The 24,450-nt window shown below is 35.7% G+C and overlaps 1 protein-coding gene across 4 annotated transcripts in view; it reads left to right on the top strand.

Moving 5' to 3' along the window:
* Window positions 1-2,362: 2,362 nt before the first annotated feature.
* AQR (aquarius intron-binding spliceosomal factor) overlaps window positions 2,363-24,450 on the top strand; it is a 111,798-nt gene continuing 89,710 nt past the window's right edge. For 3 of the 4 annotated variants that reach the window (XM_082384935.1, XM_082384936.1, XM_082384934.1), the window contains exons 1-8: window positions 2,363-2,675; window positions 5,089-5,145; window positions 7,247-7,287; window positions 13,451-13,486; window positions 17,400-17,520; window positions 19,588-19,728; window positions 21,428-21,496; window positions 22,553-22,653. In XM_082384935.1, coding sequence (XP_082241061.1) covers window positions 2,601-2,675; window positions 5,089-5,145; window positions 7,247-7,287; window positions 13,451-13,486; window positions 17,400-17,520; window positions 19,588-19,728; window positions 21,428-21,496; window positions 22,553-22,653 — 641 coding nt within the window. In that variant the 5' untranslated portion in view covers window positions 2,363-2,600. Of the gene's footprint in view, window positions 2,676-5,088; window positions 5,146-7,246; window positions 7,288-13,450; window positions 13,487-17,399; window positions 17,521-19,587; window positions 19,729-21,427; window positions 21,497-22,552; window positions 22,654-24,450 lie in introns of those variants that run through there. The other variant, XM_082384937.1, reaches the window with a different exon arrangement.

Raw genomic sequence — 24,450 nt, 5'->3', positions numbered from 1 at the left:
AAGTGATATGAAAAGAAGAGAGAGAGGGAGAGTTTGAGAGAGAAGGAGAAAGATTATGATACTGCATTTTTCCATAAATCTACTAGGTATTATAAATTAGAACCTTTCACATAGTTAGATCCACATATGATCTGGAGCTTATTATTGGCTTAATATCCTCTTGGCCACAAAATCATAAGATAAATTACAAATTTAATAAATGTTAATTGGCAAATAAATTGCTCATCACTGCCCAGATCTCCTCCTGCTACCTCAGACTGTGTCTCTATATAATGGAACTATCTTTTCCTTTTAAAATCTACTTCTACCTTCTGTCTTCTCTGCTGGTACAGGGTTCCACTATTCTTTCAACTGCTTAGGATGAATTTCTCTTTACTCTGTTTTATCAGTGTCTTCCATGCTTATTCCCTCCTCTTCAATTTTACTGCCAGAACCCAAATTTAGGCATGTTACTTTTGCTTTAGATTTGCAATAGTCTCCCAACTGGTATTCCCATCCCCACTTTACCTATTCCAACCCATCTAACAAACTACTGAAAAGTCATCTTCCAAAAGTAGATTTCCAATCAGTGGTTTCCCATTGCCTTCCATGATAAATACAGTCTCCTTTCTCTAGCTTTTAAGGTTTTGACATGTTAAGCCTGATGGCTCACTCCCAACATTCTCCCAGCATGACCTGCTTTCATGGCTTTATCTGTGCTATGACTATACTAGAAATATTGTCCCTGATGTTTTTGATTATCAAAATCTTATCTACCTTTCAAGATTCATCATAAAAGCTATTCAGAAAATCTTATTTTACCTCTTGTTGTATAGACTCCATTTGTAAATAAAGTGTAGTTAGATACTTTATGTATTCAAAATCTGTTGCATTTAAAATTAGGATCATGCAAATTTTCATCTTTAGCTCTATAAATAAACTTTATACAATAACAAGTAGAAGGAAAAAAGGATTCCACGTTTAATTTCTATATCTACAGACACTTTTTTGTTTTTTCCATCACAACTGTTTATTTTCAAACGGGCTATAGATGTTACAAAATTCAAAAGTTTCAAAAGGGTGTAAAATGTAAAATAAGACTTCCCTTGCTCCTGTTCTCCCCTCCCCCAGTTCCTCCTCCCTAGAGGCAACCATGTTACCAGTTTTTTGCCTGTGTTCATCCAGGGAAAGTTTACTAGAGGTACATGTTTAATTTATATATGGATTTGGGAGTGGTAGAGGTATGCATTCAAACTCAGTAATAAGAAAACATGCAATTCAATTTAAAAATGGGCAAACAATTTGAATAGAGGCTTCCACAAAGAAGATATATGGATGGCAAATAAGCACATGAACAGACATTCAACATCATTAGTCATTAGGGAAATACAAATTAAAGCTACAGTGAGATATACCACATAGCTATTAAAATGGCTAAAATTAAAGAGACTGACCATATCAAGTGTGAGTGAGAAGGAAGAGGAACTGGAACTCTCATATACTACTGGTGTGAATATAAAATGGCACAACTACTTTGGAAAACAGGCAGTTTCTTAAAAATTTAAACATACACATACCATATGATCCAGCTATTCCACTCCTAGGTATTTACTTAAGAGAAAGGGAAACACATGTCTACATTAAGACATATATACACAAATGCTCTTAGCAGCATTATTTGTAATAGTCAAAAACTGGAAACAATTCAATGTTCATCCATAGATGAGCAGACTAACAACCTGTAGTATGTCCATAAAATAGAATACTACTCAGCAATAAAAGGGCACCAACTATTAATACCTGCATCAACATGGATGAATCTCAAAATCATTATGTTGAGTGAAAGAAGAAAGAAAAAAGGTACATACTGTATTCTTTTCATATTTATAAAATTCTATAAAAAGGATACTAGTCTATACATCTATAGCGACAGGAAGCAGATCAGTGATTGCCTGAGAATGGGTGGGTAGAAATGGGATAGGGATGGATTGCAAAAGGGACTAGGAAAATTTTAGGAACATTGGATATGCTTATTATTATGACTTTGGTGATGGTTTCACATATGTGTGACTATTTTTAAAAAATCAAATTTTACACCCTAAATATGTGCAGTTCATTATATGCTAATTTATATGTCCATGAATCTGTTAAAAAACAGTTAAAATCAAGCCTCGCATTCCCCGTTTAGGTTTTTTTCACTAATGCTTTTTATAGGGTTGAAAGAAACTCCAAGTCTCCCTTTCCCTCCCTGACCCTACCACAAGAAAACCTTAACCAACACCATCTACCTGGTCACTGAGACATCAATCCGGTCTCCCTGGGTGTTTTCTCTCAGCTTCCCGCTAGGGGGCAGGAGCGGGGGAGGTCGAAGCCCTTGCCTCTCTAGCTCAGAGCCAGCGCTTGCATGCACTTCCGGCCCCGTTCTGTTCCGCTTCTCGAAGAATGTACAAGCTGCGGTGCGCGTTCCTTATGGTCTATAAGCGTTGAGGATATTCTGCTCCGCGGGTTTTTGCGTCTCGGAGTTAGGCAGCCGCAGTCGCTTCTTAGGGGGAAGTGTATTGGGTTCACCGCTGCTCGGAGCGGTCCATTTTTTTCCACTGGAGCGGAAGGAGAGTGCTGCCATGACGGCCCCTGCTCAGCCCAAGAAAATCGTGGCCCCTACGGTGTCCCAGATCAACGCGGAGTTCGTGACTCAGGTGCGCTTGGGCGAGTCTGGTGTGTGTGAAGGGGTGAGGACGCTGAAGCCCCGAGGCCAGGAGGTGGGATTTTTCTTGGGAACGGGAGCACCGAGGAGACATTCGTTTGTCAGTTCATACACTCAAGTCTTTTTACTAAAGAGTACGTGCCGTGTGCCAGCAACTGTGCTAGCTGTTGGGGAGACCGTGATGAAAGAGGCTCTGCCCTGAGGAGTTCATGTTCCAGGGGAGACAGACACATGAAAAGAAAGCTATTATGCGAGCTTTGCCGTGTTAAGAGTTTGTCGCAGGAGCGATGGATTCACAGAAGGAACACCTTAGTCACCTGAGACGGGCAAGACGGTTTCATAGCAGAGGTGATACTGAACTGAGGGTCGAAGGAGGGATAGGCTTATTCTTAGCCTTAGAGCAACCTAGATCTTTGAAAGGAATGGTGAGAATCTGACAAGACACCTGCTCCGAATACATGCATCTACGAAGAGAGCAATCCCGTGGTCGGAGAGCGTTCATTTAAAACCTGTTTATTGTGTTGCATGGTGAACCGCGGTTGGCTTTGAATGGGGAAACATAGCCCTGTAGCGCTCAGCAACTTTCCTAATCCTTATTTGTTGCTTTGGGTGTTGGATAAGAGTGCAAGTAGCTCTATGCAGAACTTATTACTCACTTGCTTCTTTCTTCTCTGTGCCCTGTTTCAGCAGATTTGCCAAGGCAGAAGCATAAGAGTCATTTTGAATCCTTCCTTAAAGAGTTCTAATTGCCCTTAGGATAATGACTGGAATCATTCACCTTGTTTTGTGATCTGGCCCATGCTTATATCCAGTTTCCTCTCTTTTTTTCTCCTTTTCTTAGCCATACTGAACTGCATTTATTTGTGCCATGCAATCTTTCACCTCCTGGCACCTCCTTTCAACATTGTTCCCTCTACTTCATTTTTTTCCCTACCTTTTCTTATATGGTTAATTCATTGTCATCCATCTACATTAATTTGGAGAGGTTTTTCTGGACAAGTTAGACTAGAACTCCCTTTTCCCATATGCTTGAATTTTTGTGGTGAAAGTTATTAGTTTCCTCCCCTCAGGGAGCTTACATTTTAGAGGGATGAGTGAGACAAATGAACAGTGTCGTTTCAGACAGTGATTATTGCTATCAGGAAAATGAAACGGCATTGTGGCAGACTGGGTGGGGTTTATGAAGAGCAGTCAGGAGAGTCCTGACTAAGACCCGAATGAGCTAAGACCTGAATGCAAAAGCTAAGACCTGAATGCAAAAAGGAGCCAGTCTGGGGAAGAGCAGGGAAACAGTCCAGGGAGTAGCAAGTGGAAATGCCTTATGGTGTGTATGTAAAGAAGCCAGGAGAGCGAACTTAAGAAGTAAGAGGGAGGATGGTATGAGATGAGGACAGAGAGTATGTAGGGATCCTACCATTTCCCTGCCCCTCCTCCTCCATTATTTCTGAGTACCTGGCACACCTGACCAGAGAAGGGGCTTTTTAATTATTATTGAATGAGTGAGATGTAGAGGTTAAAATTCAGTTTTAAGAAGATCAGATATCTGAACTCTGTGATCTCACTTTTTTAAATGATGGTTAGCATTTTTTAGCAATAACATATTTTTAAATTAAGGTATGTACATTGTTTTTTTTAAGACCTAATGCTATTGCCACTTAATAGACTACAGTATAGTGTAAATTATAACTTTTATATGTACTGGGAAACCAAAAAATTCATGTGACTTGCTTTATTGAGGTAGTCGCTTTATTGTGGTGGTCTGGAACCAAACCTGCAATATCTCTGAGGTACCCCTGTGTATGTATTTAAATTCACATTTTTCAGGTAAAACCTGCTTTGCTGAAATCTAACATACTGACTCTTTTATTCTTGGTAATAACCCACTGATAAACTACAATTTTTTTTAGGTTTTGTTTAGGTGTGCCTGAGTGTGTACTGATCACTTAAAGATTATTGTTTTGCAAATCAGCATTCCTGAGGATTTTGAATCTGTTTTTTAGTACTGGCTCACCTGTTACCTAATTGTAGTCTAGGGCAGGTCATTTAATCTTTCTAGACCTGGGTTTCATTAGCTCTATGCTGAAGATGTTTGACTGTGGTTATTAACTTCACCCTATTGTTTCCATAGGAGTAGTTTAAAAAGTATGTTTTGTTTTTTTAAAAATCATAGTGGCAGGTTGCCATGCAGGGCATTACTGGCATTCAGTGGTTTGGGCCCAAAGATGCTAACTGGTCTGCAAGCCCATATGGTCCCCTTAATAGGTAAATTACTCTATCGCCTCGCCCTGCGCCAGTAGCGCCCTGTTAAGAAACAGCTTGTCACTGAATGATCTCAGTCTGTTAGGGGTATGAATCTACAGTGGTATGAATCTATGACTTACTGTTTCTACTGTTTACTTTTGCAGTTAGCATGTAAATACTGGGCTCCCCACATCAAGAAAAAATCACCTTTTGACATAAAGGTAAGTATTTTTGGTTTGCCACATCCCTTTTGAATAGGTATGCTCTTTGTATCTTTTTCAAGAGCTAATTCGACAGAAGCTCTTTATAATTTTTTTAAAAGTCAAAATGAATGGTTTTCTAAACTAATAATTACTCATAATAGAAAATTTGGAAAATACAGAAGCTACACATAAGAAAATAAAAATAACTACCCAGAGATAACCTCTACTATCATTTGTTTTATTTCCTTTAAGCTTTTTAAAAAATGTGTGTGGATTTTGCTATTTATAGATTCTTAGATTGTTCTGATTTATCATTATTAGGTGATCATGTAATGAGTATCTTTGTAAATACACATCAGTTTTCCTACAGTTTTTTTGACAGTTCATCTAGGATAAAATCTATTGTTTTCTCTTTTAGTTTTAGGCTGATGAACTGAAATAAAGATCTGTAATAATGGTGGAAGAGGTGGGAGTTGTTTAGAGAATTAGATGACTGAGGGCCAATCATATTCAATTAGGGAAGGGACTTAGGATTCAGGTGACACAATTTAGAGTAAACGAAAGGCAGAATTCCTAATGGAGGATTAATTCTCATTGACATAGGTTCTTAAAGAGAGGTCTTATAGAGCTAACATATGCATGCCATTTAACAAGTAGTGAAGACTCACTTTAAGTTTGCCATTGTCAATTGAATTGTGATACTCTAGGCACTCTTATTAAAACTGAACTTAATCCCAAACTTCTCACATTATTTGAGCTTAAATGTTTTATTTATAAATAAATTTTTGTTTTGCCAGCAATCCCATTTTATTCATCAGGAGGATATTCATAAACTTGACATACATTAATTACTCTTAATTATCAGCCAGGTTGCTTTATCTTACTATATGCTGTTTGTGTATGTTTGTGCTTGTATATGTTGGGTCTGGGGGTTTCTAGGGTTATTTTTCATTAATAACAAAAATATCTTTACGACACTACTAGATTGAGTTGAACTTAATTAGATCAAGGTTTTTAGAAATTAAATTTATATTCAGATCATTTTAGTTAATACTAGATGAAGCTATGTATGCCTGTTTAGAAGAATTTTATTATAAGTTGGTATTTAAAGAAGATTATACCCTTCATTTTATTATTTAATTTGGATTTTGATAAACAGAAAAGCAATGACAGAAAATTTCATACAAATTTAAGACTTGCTTGCCTCATTGTCTTCCTCCCTTTACCACCCACAAACATTTATTTGAGAAATATACTTTGAACAGTTAAAAGACATAGTTGCCATAAAATAATATTATACCATGTTAAAGTACTTCATAATTTTAGAGTAAGTTGTTTTTTTAACTACTCTTGTCACTAGCACTACTATTACTTCTGCTACTGATAACTGTTATTAAAGGCTTACCATGTGCCAGGACCTGTACTGAGTTCTTTACATGTGTTGTCTTATAGCAACCCCATGGGGTACTTCTTATTATTAGATCCTTTTTGTATACTGGGAAACTGAGCCTTAGAGCAGTCATGCATTTGCAAAGGTTGTAGTCTTCAGCAGTAAAGGTGGATGGTTTGAACCAGGCTTCCAACCCCAGAACCAGAATTCTTATGTATTATACCATCCTACCCACCCTAACCCAAGTAAATGGAAATTCTGAGGTTTTATCATATGTGCTTGGAAAACAGGATGTAATGATTAGCATTTGCTTCTGTTATGTCTTTGCACGTTCAATTTACTTTCTGGTTTTTGAAAGCACTTAACTTAGGTGGAGCCTGATAACATTTATATACTTTGTTAAGTTTTAAAAAATATCCTGATCTTGTGAATTTTTATTTTCCCTAGAAATGAAATAAATACATCATTTTAATAATTATTTCTAGAATTATTTTTATTTAGATATATTTTATTATTTATTTTTTTCTACTACTTTGCTTTCTGTTATTTTACATTTTGAGGGATATAATGGGATTATAAAAAATCTCTTAAGTATTACTTCAATAGCAGTGATATTTGATAGCTTTCCTAAACTACCTTGTTTTGTGTAATCTCAGTAATTGAAAACTCTCAATTTAGAGTCTGAAAAAAAGTTATTTGAGATATTAAACATTTTTATATTTTTAACAGGTGATTGAAGATATATATGAGAAAGAAATTGTCAAATCAAGGTAGGAATGAGTTTAATTTTCATACATAGGAAGTAGATGGGACTAACTTGGATCTCGTCTGAACTTCTAAACTAAATGTAATCATAAACTTGGAACTTTCCGTCCTTTTTTTGATTTGGTCATCAAGGAGATGGTGACTAGAAAAACTATATCTAGCTGCTGAAGAGGCATAAGATATTTTTTTGCCTTTTAATTTTTGGCTCAGATTAGAGGGATTAAGTTCTTTAGGGTTTATTTTGTTTTTGAAGGAATGTGAGGAAGAGTAAATATGGAGATTTTAAAATTTCAGTTCAACTAATACTAATTTTATTTTCTGATAAATCTTTTTGAAAGATTATTTAAAAATTGGAAAAGTAAAATATACATGATAATAATTAAATACAAAATAATAAATTATGTATTTTGTACATAATGTACAAACTATATATATAATAAAAAATAAAAATTATTTTGAACAATACACAGAAAGGGTAGGTTTCAGTACATCTTCTTCCCTGTCCCTTAACTCTCAGTTTCTTTATTTATGTATACATCTGTTCCAGTTCCCTACCCCTTAGATTTTTTTTTTTAAACAGCAAAGAGTTTATACTCTACATACCATTCTGCATCATGACTTTTTTTTTTAAACAATGTGTCTTGGGCATATTTCCATGTCTGCACCTGTAGACATATATGCCCAATGAGTATTTTAAAAGGTAACTTTTAATATGAAATAGGAACATTTGTGTTATGAATGTCATAGACCTTATAAAATCTCAGATTTTATTTTTTTCATGTGTTTGAGTCTTAGGAGGTAAATTTTACTAAATATTGTAAAGGCAGTGTCAAAATAAGAGGCCAGTCGTTTTTTTAAAATTTTTATTTATTTATTTATTTATGTTTGGCTGCGTTGGGTCTTCGTTGCTGCGTGCGGGCTTTCTCCAGTTGTGGCGAGCGGGGGCTGCTCTCCGTTGCAGTGCTCAGGCTTCTCATTGCGGTGGCTTCTTTTGTTGTGGAGCACCGGCTCTAGGCTCGCAGGCTTCAGAAGTTGTGGCACGTGGGCTCAGTAGTTGTGGCTCCCAGGCTCTAGAGCACAGGCTCAGTAGTTGTGGCGCACAGGCTTAGTTGCTCCACGGCATGTGGGATCTTCCCGGATCAGGGCTCGAACCTGTGTCCCCTGCATTGGCAGGCAGATTCTTAACCACCAGACCACCAGGGAAGTCCCTGTGCAAACTATTTTAAGAAACAAGTTTTCAGGCAAAATGAAGACAAGAAGAATCTAAGAATGCAAACAACATAAGTAAAAGCACTTAAAAATAAAAGACTATTTTACTGACATTGATGATTAATGTAAGCATGTGGGATCTTCCCAGACCAGGGCTTGAACCCATGCCCCTGCATTGGCAGGCAGATTCTTAACCACTGCGCCACCAGGGAAGTCCTCTAGTTGTTTTGTTTCAGCAATCGATTCTTGAGCCTGTAGAAGTAGGTAGGGCCAAAGACCATATTAAGGTTTGTTTGTTTTAAATTTGAAGAGAAATAGGAAACCAGTGAAGCATGATGGTGGTATTTTAAAATTTTGGAGAGAGCAAGAGGCAGGAAATCAGTTAGGTGACCATTGTTGTAGTCAGATTGAAGATAATGATGGCACGGACTGGCTTGGAAAGTTGAGATAGAGAGGAGTTACCAATCTGAGAGAGATAGAAGTGGTTGGTGGTTGGATGTGGTGAACACAGGAAGGGAGGAATCAAGGATGACTCCAAAATATTTGGCAAAGGTTGTCAGGTGATTTGGTGCCATTACTGACTTTTGCTGTTGTTGTTGGTGGTGGGATTGGGTGTAGATCAGTAGTCACCTTTGGAAATGTTGAATTCTAGCCACTGAAGAGCTATAGAGAGAGATGTAGAATAAGCAGTTGGGTATTTAAGTGTAGAGTTCTGAAGAGAGGACTGGGTTGAGCCTACTTTGTATCAACCACCATTTCAATGCTAAGCGTGCATCAGTGAACATGGCAGATGAAGCCTCTACTCATGAAGCTGTGTTCTAATTCTTATCTAGACAGACAAAATATATACGTATATATACAGTATCAGCAGGTAGTAAGTGCTATGAATTAAAGTGGGATTAGGGTATAGCGACAGGACTGCTATTTTAGATTGATGATCAGGCAAAGATCCTCTCTTAGAGTGAAGTAAGTCAGAAAGAGAAAAACAAATATCGTACATTAACACACATATGTGGAATCTAGAAAAATGGTGCAGATGAACGTATTTGCAAAGCAGAAATAGAGACACGTAGAGAACAAATGTACCGACACCAAGGGGAGAAAGCGGGGGTGGGATGAATTGGGAGATTGGGATTGACATATATACACTACTGTGTATAAAATAGATAACTAATGAGAACAGAATGTGTAGTACAAGGAGCTCTACTCAGTGCTCTGTGGTGACCTAAATGGGAAGGAAATCCAAAAAGAAGGGGATATATGTATATGTATAGCTGATTCACTTTGCTGTACAGCAGAAACTAACACAACATTGTAAAGCAACTGTACTCCAATAAAAGAAGAAAAAGATATCACATTTGAGCAGATATGTAACATATGACTTGTTGGTGTGAGTGTGGGTATGGAGGAAATTGCCTGAGGAAAGTTAACTGAAGATGAGTGGGTAGATAAATTCTAGGACCCTTTTTTATTATATATTAAGGATATACCAATCTGGAATTTACCTTGAACCTTAAGAACTAGTTCTCTGCCTCTTTGTAGAACAGGGTTTCACTCCAATGGATTGCTTAGGGTTTTTGGGGTTTTTTATTTAAACCTTTGCTACTAATATTGCTTCCTTGAATATAATTTTTATATAATTAACAACTAAAAGCTGCTGGCGACTTTTAAGTTACGTAGACTTGGCTAAGTCATTTTTAATTGCTGAAAGTAGTAACAGTCGTTGGCGGGGCTCCCTGAATCTTATCACGGCACTCTTAACAGCCATATTCTCATCTTGTACACATTTAAACACTTGAATAAAAGTGAACTGATTGCATTTTGCCCCCAAATCTCTAAGTTCAAAGAAGTTAAATAATGCACCTGTGTAGCACAAAAACTGTAGTGTATATTTAAAAATTTAAATGACCATTTTTTTTTAGACTAGTGCCTTGTGGAAGCTGTTTTGCAGAGTTATATGCTCGTAGCTTCTTCATTATTGGGGAATGGCTTAATGTAAGATTTATTAACTTGTTTGTAGGCTATCAAGATGGGCAGTTTATAGCCATAAGGCACTCTTAATATGATACATTAAGGTTCTTATAATATACATTTTTTTGTACATCATCCCTATTTCCCTAGGAGGCATCTGGGAATTAAATCAATCAGTTCTTATATTCTTATGGTATAAATGATCACTTCTAGAATCTTAAAATTAGATAGATCTTAAAATACCATACCATATTGTTCAATCCCCATTGTAGTATGTGGTATATTACACAAAAGATTCATATTTGCTATCCTTACCATTATCAGATTTGGTGAATTTGGTGAATTTGTCTTAATGTGTTTTTATCTGTTTGATTTTAAAATATTTAAAGTAACAGTAATTGTCATTTCTGGAGTGCTTACTATGTGCCAGATTCTGATCTCAGCACATTGCATATAGCAGCGTATTTATCCTCACAACAATTCTGTGATAGTTACTGTTATCCTCATTTTATGGATGATGAAACTGAGGTATAGAGAGATTAAGTAACTAGCCCAAGGTATTTTACCATAGATACAGACAGCGCCAGGTTGTTAAATCCTTGTTCTCTGGCTCTTATCCAATACTCTGTTCTTAAATAGGACAGGGTCCATTTGCCCTTTAGGACTCTCTTAACCCACACACTTTGGTATGATTATTAATCCTGTTAATCCATCCAAGTGATTTTTATACTGAAAGAAAAAAAAGGGATGACTTTTAGAGCAATTTACTTTTGCCAGTGTTTATATTTCTTTTTATTAAAAATGTTTAAACCTCTTTACTATGAAATTAACAGAAAGCACATAAAATGTACAGAAACATTTAGCCTTCTGAATTTTTACCACCACTGAGGTAAAAAAAAAAAACCAACCTTTTGGCATCCCACAAACCCTTATGTGCCCTTTGCTTTACCATTTAAATATGTAAGTATGCAAACGTGAACACTATAGTTTAGTTTTGCTTGGTTTTACACTTTAAATAAATGGAATCACATGGTATGTACTCTTTTATGGCTGGCTTCCTTTGTTCACAATTATTATTTGATTTTTTAATCATCTATTTAACAATAAATCTGGAGTAGGTAGTTCAGAAGTTCATAATGTGAGGGTCTTTGTCAGCCTTTTAACAAACTTTCTGGCTTTCCCTATGTGGTTGCAAAGGGGCTGCCACAGCTCCAGACCTCATGTTTTCACACAACCATATCCCAAGAGAGATAGCAGAGGGCAATTATAGCAGCAAAAAAACCCCCCTTTGCCTACCCCTCCCCACTCTTTTTTTTTTTTTTCTTCAATCAAATTTAATCATCCAGTTAACAATACAGTTAATAGACCCAATGTATTGTACATAAATTATCCAGCTCTGGGAGGAGTTAATGAAATGCATGTTAAACCCTTGACCAGAGTCAGGCTTTACAAAGCATGCTGTCAGTAAATATTGGTAACTTAATAAAATAACCATCCCCAAATCCTTTATAACTTTTCATCCTTATCTTTAAAGATTTTCTGGCATAATATCTAGTCTCTAGACCCATTTTTATATCTTATATGTATACCTTTAGTTAAGTTCTTTATCTGTCTCAGGAAGTTTACTGGCAGAAGTGTAAAACCCCCAATTTAATGAATACCACCAAGATCGCTATAAGAGAAGTTGAGTGTTTTTGCATTATCTTGCCCCATCAGAACTGATTTTTCACTTGTCCAGTCATCCATAGGAAAAAAAAATTGACCACTTCACCTCTTTTGTACATGAGGAAACTGGGTCCCAGGGTGTTTAAAGATGTTGCCAAGGTAACACTAAATCATGACTAGAATACTGATCTATCTCGTGAGCCAAGATTTTCTTTCTTTCATCAATGAGGTCCTATATGTGGCTGAAGAAATGAAGGGTGCAGGTATTTGCATAGCAGGCCCTGAATTCTGTTGTCCAACACACATATAAAGTGAAATGCCTGCAGCTGGAGATCTAGAGTGTACCACACAAGCTCTTGTATCCTCTCAGTGGCTTGGCTGGCTGTAGAAGCCAGTGCCTTGGCAGTGTTCTGTCTTTGTGCTATTGCACAGTTAAATCCTTCATTTCATTCTCACTAAAGTTCTCTGACATTGCTTGCTCAGTGAAACTATTTAAGAGATCAGAAATCAGTGGAATAGGATTTTGACAGGATAATGGTCTCTTGGGGTATTATAAATTTATAATGCATACTCATTTAATTTTCAAAGCTGGAGGCTAATATCCAGTGGCATGGTTCTGGTCTGGCTACTTTATTTTCAATATACAAAATGATAAAACTAAATTAGTGGACGTTTGAACCTACCTTTGGAAGGATACCCTGTAACTACTGCATCATTTATCCATATAAAACAAAACACTCTGATTTTTAAAGTGTATAAAGAGATATCTGATATTCCCACCACAATTTTCTAATATTTTAAACTTAATGTCAAGGCTACAGAAGCCTGATTCCCATGTTTGTGATATAGGTACATGTGTCCCTTGTGCTTATAGGAGGGCATGACTTCAGCAGAATGTTTTCATTTGATTATTAAATGGAAGAATGTTAGTCAGTGCTTAAGAAATTGAGACAGGCTAGCTTTTGGCAGTTGTGATCTAATATTATGAATATTGATGAGCACTTGTGTTTTGATTAAAATTACTTGGCTTATTAATCTATGTGTTGTATCCTCGTATGTCATGGTGCTGATTGTGTTTGTTATATGGGTAGGATATAAGTAACTGTTCTTAGACAGTTTTTAAAAGTAAAATAAACTATCTGAAACAAAATACAAACAAAAAATAAAAAGAAAATTTGCTTTTTTCAATGCATAAATAAATATAATTATTCTGATATGTGAGTCAATATTAAAACAAGATTCCAAAATACATCTGCATTAGTAACTCAGAAATGTTTATTTTCTCTATTTAAATATTTTTACTATTTATTTTTATATTTTTAGGTTTGCCATCAGAAAGATAATGCTCTTGGAATTTAGGTGAGTTTAAAGGCTTTACTTGATGAAGTTAAAGATGACAGTGTGACTTAACTTTTAGCTAAGTTTTCTGTACATTTCTGTGAGTGGATAAGAAAATAATTATAAATTTTAAAAGATTTATATTTTTGTGATTGGCTTATTTTGGAATACGTGTATGATAGCCTTTGTTTTCAAAGATGATATTCCATTATTAGTGTAACTTGTATTTTGAGTTGTTTTTCACTAATTAAGATAGTGTGTGCCGAGCAATTTCTGAACTCTTCTTTGGTTCCTCTAGTGATAATGGGAGTATATTGGAATGCATTCTGTAGCCATTTTTTCCTTCCAGGTTAACTTGTTATTACTAAGCCAGCATTGTTCTGACCTAAGCCACTGATAAATATTTCAGACAGAAGAGAATATATAATTTTTAGGTTACGATTTAGATTATATTACAACCAGGTGTTGCCAGTAGGCTGGAAGTAAAAGCCAAGGTTGCTGTTGATGATAGTAGTATCTGCCATTTATTGAACTTTGTGCTAGGCACATTGTTAAACATTTTACATACAGAGCACTCACAGAAACCCTGCAAAGTCAGTATTATACTCTCCACTTAGTGAAGGAAGAAACTGAGGTCAGAGCAGTTATTTGTTAAAGATAATGCATTTAAGTAATTGGCAGAGCTGGGATGCCAATATCTGATGCCAAAGCTCATGGTTTTTCCACTTCTCCACACTTCTTGAGGTCTAGTCTGCATCAGAAGTCAGTCTCTATTAACAACTGTTTCTCCCTACATACACTGATATGATCCTCACAAAAAATGTCATGATGTAGGTGTTCTTATTATTTTTACAGAGAGAAATTGAAGTTTATAGCTATGAATTAACTTGTAAGTAGACTCCTACTATATCCTAAGAACTGTATTGTCACTGAATACTTGATCTCATTTAATCCTCATAATAATCCCAGTAAGAGCTTCCTTATTTTATAGAGAGCACTGAGGCTAGAAATTGGGTCCATCTGGCCCTTAGATTAATATGCCCTTTTCATCATATCATGCCATCTTTCAGAAGAAAAGTAAATAAAAATCAAGAGGATGCTGATATATGATTAGGATAAAACCAGAATTCTATGGTCCTGGCAAATATCAGATACTAAGAGAATTGCAGGAACTGAAGGAGAAAGCAGCAGAACATATTGAAGGCACCAGTGACAGTGAAAGATTTTTAATAACTGAAAAAGGGGGTTGTTACCTTCCAGGAACTTTTTTTTTTTTTTTTTAGGAACTTTTATGTATAATAATTTCTGGGTGAGAATGCCATTTTCTCTGTGCCAGCCTCCAGACATAATGAGTCTCAAGTTTGTAGTAGAGATAGTTGATGGTCTCTTGCTAGAGTGGAAAGTGAGATGGCATGGAGGAGGTGCCTGGGTACAGGAGAGTGATGAAATCAAATCTTTGATGAAATGTGTCAGAGGGACATGTTATTATATAGATTACATTTGCTGCGATTGCCAAAATAGAATCAAGGAATTACTGAACAGTCCTTAAGTTTGGGTTAAAGAGATGTAGTTTGGAGTCAGGTGTGTATCATCTGTATATCATGGAGATAACTGCATCATCTTGGGCAAATCATTGACTCTAATATTCTCAGATTCATCATCTGAAAAATGTAAAGAATAGGTTTGGAGTTTGCTGTGTAGTCAGATAATACCCAAGACATTACTGTTAAAAACTGTGGCAAGCCAATGATATCTGTGGGGCATCTGGCAGGAACAAATATAAAGATACTCTGAAAGGATATATATTCCAACTATACTGCAAAAAAAATCCTATAGCTAAAACCCTGGTAAAGATGAGTTCAAACTCCCAATTACAAAGGACATTAAAGCAAGATTTAGTTGAGACAATAAAGAATAGAATTAGATATCCCTCAGAAAATCCCAGGTAATTATATAATTAATACACACTATCAAATCATGTTTGAAATTCTTATAGGCATAAAAGAACACATAGAATATGTGAACAAGAAACAGGACACTAAAGATGGACAGTTTGGGGGAAAATGAAAATAAAAATCATTGAAATTATAAAACTCAATGGGCAAATTAAATAGATTAGACACAGCTAAAGAGGGAATTAGTGAATAGGGGTTTAGATCTGAGGAAATTAACAAATAATAGCAAAGAGAAATAGAGATGGAAAGTATACAAGGCAATTAAGATATCTAGATGCTAGAATGAGAAGATCCATTAGGAGTTTCAGAAGAGATTTAGAGAGAATGAGGGAGTATCGTTTTAGAAGAGATGATGGTTAAGAATTTTCTACAGTTGAAACATATGAATCTTTTAGATTCAGGAAGTATATATAGCAAATTGTGAACAGAGCAACAGTGACAGGGTAAAGATCTTAAAATCTGCTGGAGAAAAAAAGACAGATTACTCAAAGAGGAAGAAGAACAAATTGATTGTAGACTTCTCAATTGTAATGACAGAGAAGATAGTAGTATGAGACTAGTACATAGAAAAAAATTAGAACTATCAACCTAGAAAGAATTCTATCACCAGCTAAACTGCCATGAAATGAAGAGATTTCAGACAGATTCACACTAACAGACTTGGTAATGGACGTTCTAAAGGGCATAATTCAGGAAAAAATTTAAGCTTATAAGAAAGGAATGATACGAAGTTTCATGCATTTTATTTATGAAAGAGTAGTCTCTAACTTGGAGCCTTTTGGCCATTGTTTAGGATAAAATACTATTTACCGGTTTCCTAGGCTCTTGCAAATTAAGCAAGAATGATTGCTAAAGATAGACCCGTAGAAATACCAACGTGAGCAGACCTTTGAAGCATAAGAGAAAGTAGAAAAATTATATGCTACAGCAGAATCTAAAATGCATAACTCTGTGTGTGCATGTATGTGCCCGTGCACTTGTAACCGATTGAAAAGTAATACGTGTGGAGTGATTTAAAATGGGAACAAAAAGTTCTTCTTTTTTTTTTTTTTTTAAGAGGATTAGTCATTTTATTTTTATTTATTTATGGCTGTGTAGGGTCTTCGTTTCTGTGTGAGGGCTTTCTCTAGTTGTGGCAAGTTGGGGCCACTCTTCATCGCGGTGCGCGGGCCTTTCACTATCGCGGCCTCTCTTGCTGTGGAGCACAGGCTCCGGACGCACAGGCTCCAGACGCGCAGGCTCAGTAATTGTGGCTCACGGGCCCAGTTGCTCCGGGGCATGTGGAGTCCTTCTTTTTTGCATTAGTGCTTGAGAGTATTTTACAACCCCGTACAGTAATTAATGTTTATAATTACTCTGAATAAGAAATGGCTAAGCTTTGTTTTAGAAATCAGAAATGCTTATTTTGTTTAGGAATATTTTCACCAAAGTCTTAGAATAAGAATTTTGGCATCTTGAGGGGGAAATGCCAGTTACCTTGAAAACTGACTTATGTTGAATACCTTGTAAATTAAGTAACAAATCCTCTTTTTGATTGTTAAGTCTCTTAGTTTCCAGAAATCATTTGGTCCTGATGTGAGTTCATGTTAATTTCTCAGATACATTTATCTGTGAAGCTGCCCATCATATCATTTCATTTTAGAGCTGATACTTGTCAGATATTTTTATTTTTTACCCCACGAAATGCCTTAGATAAGGGAATATCCAGTGCTCTAATGGTGATAATTATATATGTCAATAACCTTTGAGGTCTTCCTACTTTGAAAGTTTAAGACTCATTCTCCAAAGCCACATTTGCTACATATGTTTGTAGTAGGTAGCACTGACCTACATTATAGGTAAATTTGTGAAGGATTCTCAAACTATAAATATAGATTTTCAAAAAGTTATAAATAATTAGGCTTTTTCAGGGAAGTGATATATTACAAAGAAGTGGTGGTAACTAATGAAATATTCTATGCCTTTTCATTCTTCCACAGCCAGTATCTTGAAAATTACCTCTGGATGAATTATTCTCCAGAAGTGTCCAGCAAAGCCTATTTAATGTCAATCTGCTGTATGGTGAATGAGAAGTTCAGAGAAAATGTCCCTGCATGGGAGGTAACAGATTTAAATTACTTCATAGCTTTCTTACTGTGCTCACTTAAGCTATTACAAAGTAGCAAACTTTTTACCAATAATAAATAATGTTTTTAGAACAGAACTTTATCCAATAATAAATGTTGAGAAAAAGAATGGATGTATGAAAAATAATATTAGATTTCTTTCGGTTTCAATACTTTCTTTAAACTAATTTACTGTGAATTGAAAAATTATGAATGTGGAGTTATTTTTCTGCTTTGAACTTAAAACAGAGTGGCATGAGTTATATAGACTTTTACATCAGATAAAGTAAAATTTATATTAAGTAGCACAATAGATAATGCTCAAATGAGATAATATTTTTCAGTGCCTTGTTTCACAGCAGGGGGTATATATTTGTAGTTTTATGTGAATAAAGTAGTGTTTCCAAAGTCGATACAGATATATTGTAATTTCAATTTTCTCTTTGTCTCTGATTTGTGATCTGTTTTCCCTTTTTGACATTTCTAATTGACTGTGCTACTGTAGCTACTGTAGTAGCACCTCTACTGTAGTAGAGGTCTCAGCTAGTAGAGGTCCAAAATCTTGGCTTTATTGTAATCTCAGCTAGTAGAGGTCCAAAATCTTGGCTTTCTTTGGCCACCGTGAAATGGTCAGCTCATCAAAAGAGTTTCTTTCCCTCCAGTCGTACTTTTTTAAATGAAGGAAAGGCATGGATACTTGTCATCTCTTTTGAGGGGATGGTCTCCAAAATGAAAAGGTGTTAACATTCTTTAAGATAAAACCATGGACACTTCACTCAAATATTCATTAAGTGACTATCATCGTATGGCAGATTAGAACCCAGAGTAAACTAAGGGCCTTGTCTTATTGAGAGATCTTAGGGATTTCTTGAAGTTGCTTCGAACTACCAAAGGAAGGGAGAGGGAAGCCAGAGAATGACTTGATCAGTTTGCATGTTATAAAGACCACTTTGGTGATTAGAGCTTGAACCAGAGAAAAGACAGTACAGATAAAGAGAAGAGGTTACACACAGATTTGGAAAGTAGAATTGATTGGACTTGATAACTGAAGTAGCTTTAGCAGGGAGAGGTATTATTTCCAATAACCTTCCAGGCTTGGGCAACTAAATGTAAAAGATGAGAGTGCCATTTACCAAGATAGGTAGAAGAGGGTTGAGGAATACTTTGGAGGGTACAAAATTATTGAATTGAGTTTTGGACTTACTGAGTTTAAATTGCTTTTGGAACATCTAGGTGAAATTGTCTAGTAGACAAAGGAATCTAAGGGTCTAGAGAAACCTGGACTGAAAATGTGTATTTAGAATCATTAGCATATGGTAGGTGAAGTAATGGGAGGGGGAAAAGAAGAATGAGGCTAGAACCCTAGGAACACTGCTCTGTAAAGTGACAAAGGAGGAGGAGCCTTCAGCACATTGAAAAGGGGTTGAGTGTTGGTAGGAGTCCTTTGGACTTGACAGCTGTAACAACTTCAGGGAGTGCTGTGGGTGGAAACCTGTTGTAGAGAAGTAAGTGAAAACAACTAGTGTAGGCCACACATTTGGAGCACATGCCTGTGAAAGAAGGGAGAGGTAACAGAAAGAAACTAGGTGGGGAGGTAGATCACAGAGAGGCTTGAATATATTTACATTATTTACCTTTTTTTTTTTTAATGTTATATGTTAAGAGTAAAGAGACAATATAAAGGAAAGGCTGTCTTTGAGATTAGAGTGGGAAGACTTTAGTTTTTGCTAAAGATGTTGTTTCTTTTGTTTAAATTAGAAGAGTTAAAACACTTTAGATCTTTAATAAGAAAAGAAAGCCTAAGCTAATTACCAGCCTAATCCTTGAAGAAAAAAATAAAAGAATTGAAGCCATTATTTTATTAGCTGAACGTTTCTGCAACTCTCACATAGTCCTGCCAGAAACCTATATTTGACTTGCTACCGTTAATGAGAAAGCAAATAATCTTTTTGTAATTATTAGGTATTGTTAATGGACTACTAAAAAGTCCACCAGTGTTTGCTTAAAGGAGAAAAAGAGGTGAGCAAGCCATTTCAAAATGAATTTTTATTTTTCTTTTCAGACTTTTAAGAAGAAGCCAGATGACTTCCCATTCTTTTTCAAGTGTATCTTGAAAGCGGCATTAGCTGAAACTGATGGTGAATTTTCACTCCATGAACAGACAGTCTTATTGCTTTTTCTTGATCATTGCTTCAATAGTTTGGTAATTTTACTTTATCTTTTGGGGAAACGTTCAAGTTTTCTTGTTCTTTTCAGTTGAATGTAGATGAGATTACCTCTGTAGCCAACTCTTCATAGTAGTGGGGAATGAGGGTAATACTAACAGCTTGATTTCAGCCCCTTCTCAGTAAAATCTTTTTATAAGATCTGTTTGCTTTTTAATAGATTTGGACTTGATCCCTCCTTTTTTCTATCTAGCCTCTAAGTAAAATGATAATAAGAACTGAAATTCTCCAAACGTAGAGCAGCAAATATGAACATGGAGTAATGAGATCTGTGTGTGTAAGCTATACACAAAATCATGGTTTCATTACTTCTCAGTCATACTTCATGCATAAGCTGGCAGGTCAGCAGGAGAGTTATGTTTTGAGTTGACTGTTTAAGGGTGGTTATGGATGATCTTTGAAAGTCTCTTGGGTTGTGTATGACACATTTTTCCTTCTTCATAGGATTATCTTCTAAAAAATAAATATTTACAGTAATTACTATTTTATTCGTGCTTCTCTACTGTGGTTATCTGAACGTATATACCTATTTATTTAAAGATAGGTGCTTCTGAATTGATAGTGCATTTAGACCCATACAGAAGAATGCATGGGGTTTTTTCTTACTCTGAAAACAGTGTTGGTAGATGGATGATTATTATCTGTTTCCATGTAGTACCTCACATGGATCTTGTAAAGACATAAGAAAAAGATTTATGATATGTCACTATTATCTCTGTAACATTTATTAAATTAAAAAAAGCAAATATAAATAGATGTGATTCCTAATCAGCAATTGAACAAAAACAACATTTAAGTAGTATTAGTAGTTTGGTGCTAGGTTTAATTAACTTAAAAGCTAGCTTATTATTGAAATACTTTATTTTTTTCAGCTTACCATCAGTTCTCATTATTTGAGGTAGCTATGCTCTATAAAGTAGCTGCGAACACTGAATTAGCTATAAGTGAACCATTGCTCTTGGGGAAAATACAGGGTTAGGTTCATGCAAGCCTCTGGTCACAACAAACTGATCAGCGTGTAACTTTGTTTTATGTGTTTCTGTTTAAAGTCACCTTATGTAATATATGTTGTTGATTCATTAACATTGAACTCATGGTCAACAGTGCTGTAACTTAGAACAAACCTTATCTAACACACATATTTCCTCTGTAAGGCACATCACAGCCTTCTGCCCAGGAACACTGGACGACACTTCAGTCCTGTGCTTGGGGCCATTTTAAATAGCAAAATCACCAACAAAAAACACAATAATGTGAAAAAGTAGCACTAAGTAGACCAAAAAAAGATGCTAGTGTATAATATGAGAGCTGAGGCAAGAAGACAGAGCATCACCTTGTCCATCCTCTGCTGGAAATGTGTGTGTTGGGCAGCTCACATTTTTCTCTGCTCTGTGCTGACAATGGATGACAGCAAAAGCATCGGGAATATTGAATTGGGGATTACAAATACATTTTTGCAAGTGGATGAATTCACAGATGTGGAACCTACAAATAACGAGGCTTGACTGTATCTTTTTTAAAAAATATTGAACTTCTTAATAATAAAATATCATTAATTTGAAAGTACGATGGCATGTTTTCCCCCCAGGACTTAAAAAGGCAGTACGTGCCTTATGTAAAGACTTAGGTTAAAGTACTGGTGTGTTTATAAACTTGGTTTCTTCATGCTTTAAACAGGAAGTAGACTTGATACGGAGTCAAGTACAACAGCTTATCTCCCTCCCAATGTGGATGGGCTTACAGCCTGTAAGTATTTAATTTCAGAAACTTACATATATTTATAAGTGGAACATGTGGTTTTAGACTGTGTAGCTTTAATATGGATATAAAATGGTAGCTAAAAATCCCCTTTCCTGCTTACAAAATTTGTCTAATTTACTATGCATTAACTTATCATAGATGTAGTTTTTTCAGTTTTAAAGTTTTTATATGTAAGCTAGTATATGTTTCACCTGATTTCATTATTGTAAGGTGAAATAAGGTAATATCTATTGCGCTCAGAGAGGAGTTAATTTAGTAAAATATTATTGCTCGTATATATGTCTTTGGATGAGACTAAATACAGACTTGAATTTTTTAATTTCCTTGATTGGAATGTACATACAGCTATAGGAGAAGATCAGAATTATGTTTAGTATTAGCAACTTCATTTTTTTCATCAAATTCTTGTTGGATAATATGTGCCAGTATCAAATTAACAGATCTTAGGGAATAAAGTTAAAACTATCAAATTTCAGTATAATACTGTATTCAGAATTCCATTTCCTGCTCGTGGGTGGTTTTGTAGATGCCCAGATATGCAAGCTCATTCATAGGTACCAGTTGAGGAAGGTGAAAACAGGCACGTATAAATAATTAATACTAAGTTAAAAATAGATAAGTACGGTAAGAAAGAATGTGGTGGTGTGGACATTTCCTTATTGTGATAGCTGTTTTATGTTCATTGTTTCAGACCCTTTTTTTGAACTTTAATGCTCCTAAATGTTAATGCTCATATTTTTCAAATTGAAGTCCTTAATTTTAGAAATAAGAAAAAAATTTATTATTGAGCTTAAAATCTTGACTAGAAAAGGCAGTTTCTTTTGTCTTATTTTTTTCTATTAACAAGTGTCCGAATTGAACAGTTCTTTGAAATATAGGTATTCGTTTCTTAGTTTTCAGATTTTGTCATGTTACTTTCTGGTTTTATCCCATTGCTCTATATTATATCCATACATTAGAAAACTACCTAATAGTTGATCTAATCTTTATCCTTGTAAGCTTTGGGGTTACTGATGATTTAATGTCACATCACTCTTTCAGGCACGATTGGAATTAGAATTAAAAAAGACACCTAAACTAAGAAAATTCTGGAACTTGATTAAAAAGAATGATGAAAAGATGGATCCAGAAGCAAGAGAACAGTATGTTGCCAAAGCTTTGTTCCACGTTGGTTTCTTATGCTGGGTTGTGAGTCTTAGATGTTGCTGACTTGATTTGTCGTTTCCTTTACATACTGCTGAACCAAATAAATGATTAAGAAGCACTTAGACTGTCACAGGAATATTTTTCTCAGAGGTCCAAGGGAGAAGCCAAAACATCACCACATTTTTCTCCTTTCCCTTATCTCTGCTCCAGTCATAAGTGTATCACTGGGTCTTCCCCTTGCCTGTTGTCCATCATAGTCTCTGTCGTGGATGGTTCTCAATTTTCTCCACAATCTGCAGGCTGTCAGTCCAACTTATCTTTCTTTTTCTCACTCCTGCACTCTTAACAATGACTAATACACTCCATTTTATACAGTTCATTCATTCCATAAATATTGAGTGTTTATTATTTTGCTGAGTACTATTATAGGTATAGGGGTTGTGGCAGAGAAGAAAATGGAAAGTAATTCCTGCTCTTGTGGAGCTTACATTCTAGTTGGGGAAGGCAGCAAATAATAGACGAATTATATGGTATATTATATGGTGGTCCATGCTAAGGAGAAAAATAAATCAAGTATCACAATTAAGGAAGCAGATGAGGGTTGCAGGGTATTTTAATAGTAATTATTACCAATTGGATAAAAGGCTGGCAGCAAGCATTTATTTCATCAAACAAAGTGCTGTTAGGACACAGGGGAAGAATCTGTTTACTCATAAGAGATTTGTTCCTCTCTCTCTTTGAGGCTAGCTGATCTAACTGTGCTCTTGCCTTATTTACTCTCTGACTCTTCTAGCAGTGATCCTTTTTCTTTCTTCATCTTTAAGTGCTCTTTTCCACTCACTATTTTTTCCCTCTGCTTATATGCTTAGGACTCGCTTCCCTTGGGCCTATGATAACTTCTTCTGACTCTATTTTTTCCTCCACTTAGGAGAGTAGTCTGTATACACCTGTAGATAGTAATTGAAGTCATGAGTATGAGTGAGATTATGTAGTGAGTATGTAAACTGTGAAAAGAGGGTTGAGGACAAAAGGAAGTGAAGCTTGGAGTTGTGCTGGTGATTACTGAAAATGAGAAGAACTGAAAAAAGCTGGATATCAGAGAAACAAGTTTGGGAGTAAGGAAATGAGAGCTCTAAGGACAGGATATTAGGGTCAGAATAGGAATATCCTTTCTTTAACTTCGAACTCCAGTCTCATCTCTTCCATGGTATCTTTCTAACCAGTAGCCTCTTGATTGGGCTAATTACATGATATCTTTGCATTATTTGACTACTTCTAAAAAATTTAAACTCTCTCTTCCCGTTATCTCAATATGATTTAATTCCAAACCGATAGACTATTCATTGTTTTGTAAACATTCCTTCCCTAACTACCCTTTCCACTCTACTCCACTTAATTGAAGGGTAACCTTCTAAATGCTCTTCCACACCAACTACTTTAGGCCACAGTGCTTTCTTCTTCTGAACTCCTAAAACAGACTGTGTTTCTTATTGAAACATCAGTTCTTTTCATAATGATTAGACTATGTATAGTTGTTTAGAGTATAGGTTCTACAATCAGACTTAACTAGGTTTTACACTCACCTGCCGTGTAACTTTGGGCAAGTTACTGCACCTCCTTGAGCCTCAGTGTGAAATCAGGACAGTAGTACCTGTTTCGTAGGACTGTCGTCAGTATGAGATTATTTTGTATGATGTACTTAACACAGCTCACATCCTGGCACAGTAAGTGCTCAGTTAATGTCAGCCAGTTTTATTACTGCTGGCTTGTGCTATTAATTATATTTTATGACT

The sequence above is a fragment of the Balaenoptera borealis genome, assembly GCF_965194805.1.
Source record: "Balaenoptera borealis genome assembly, chromosome: 3".
Lineage (NCBI taxonomy): Eukaryota > Metazoa > Chordata > Mammalia > Artiodactyla > Balaenopteridae > Balaenoptera > Balaenoptera borealis.
The sequence above is the reverse complement of the archived record's forward strand: the minus strand, read 5'-3'. Positions and strand labels throughout refer to the sequence as shown.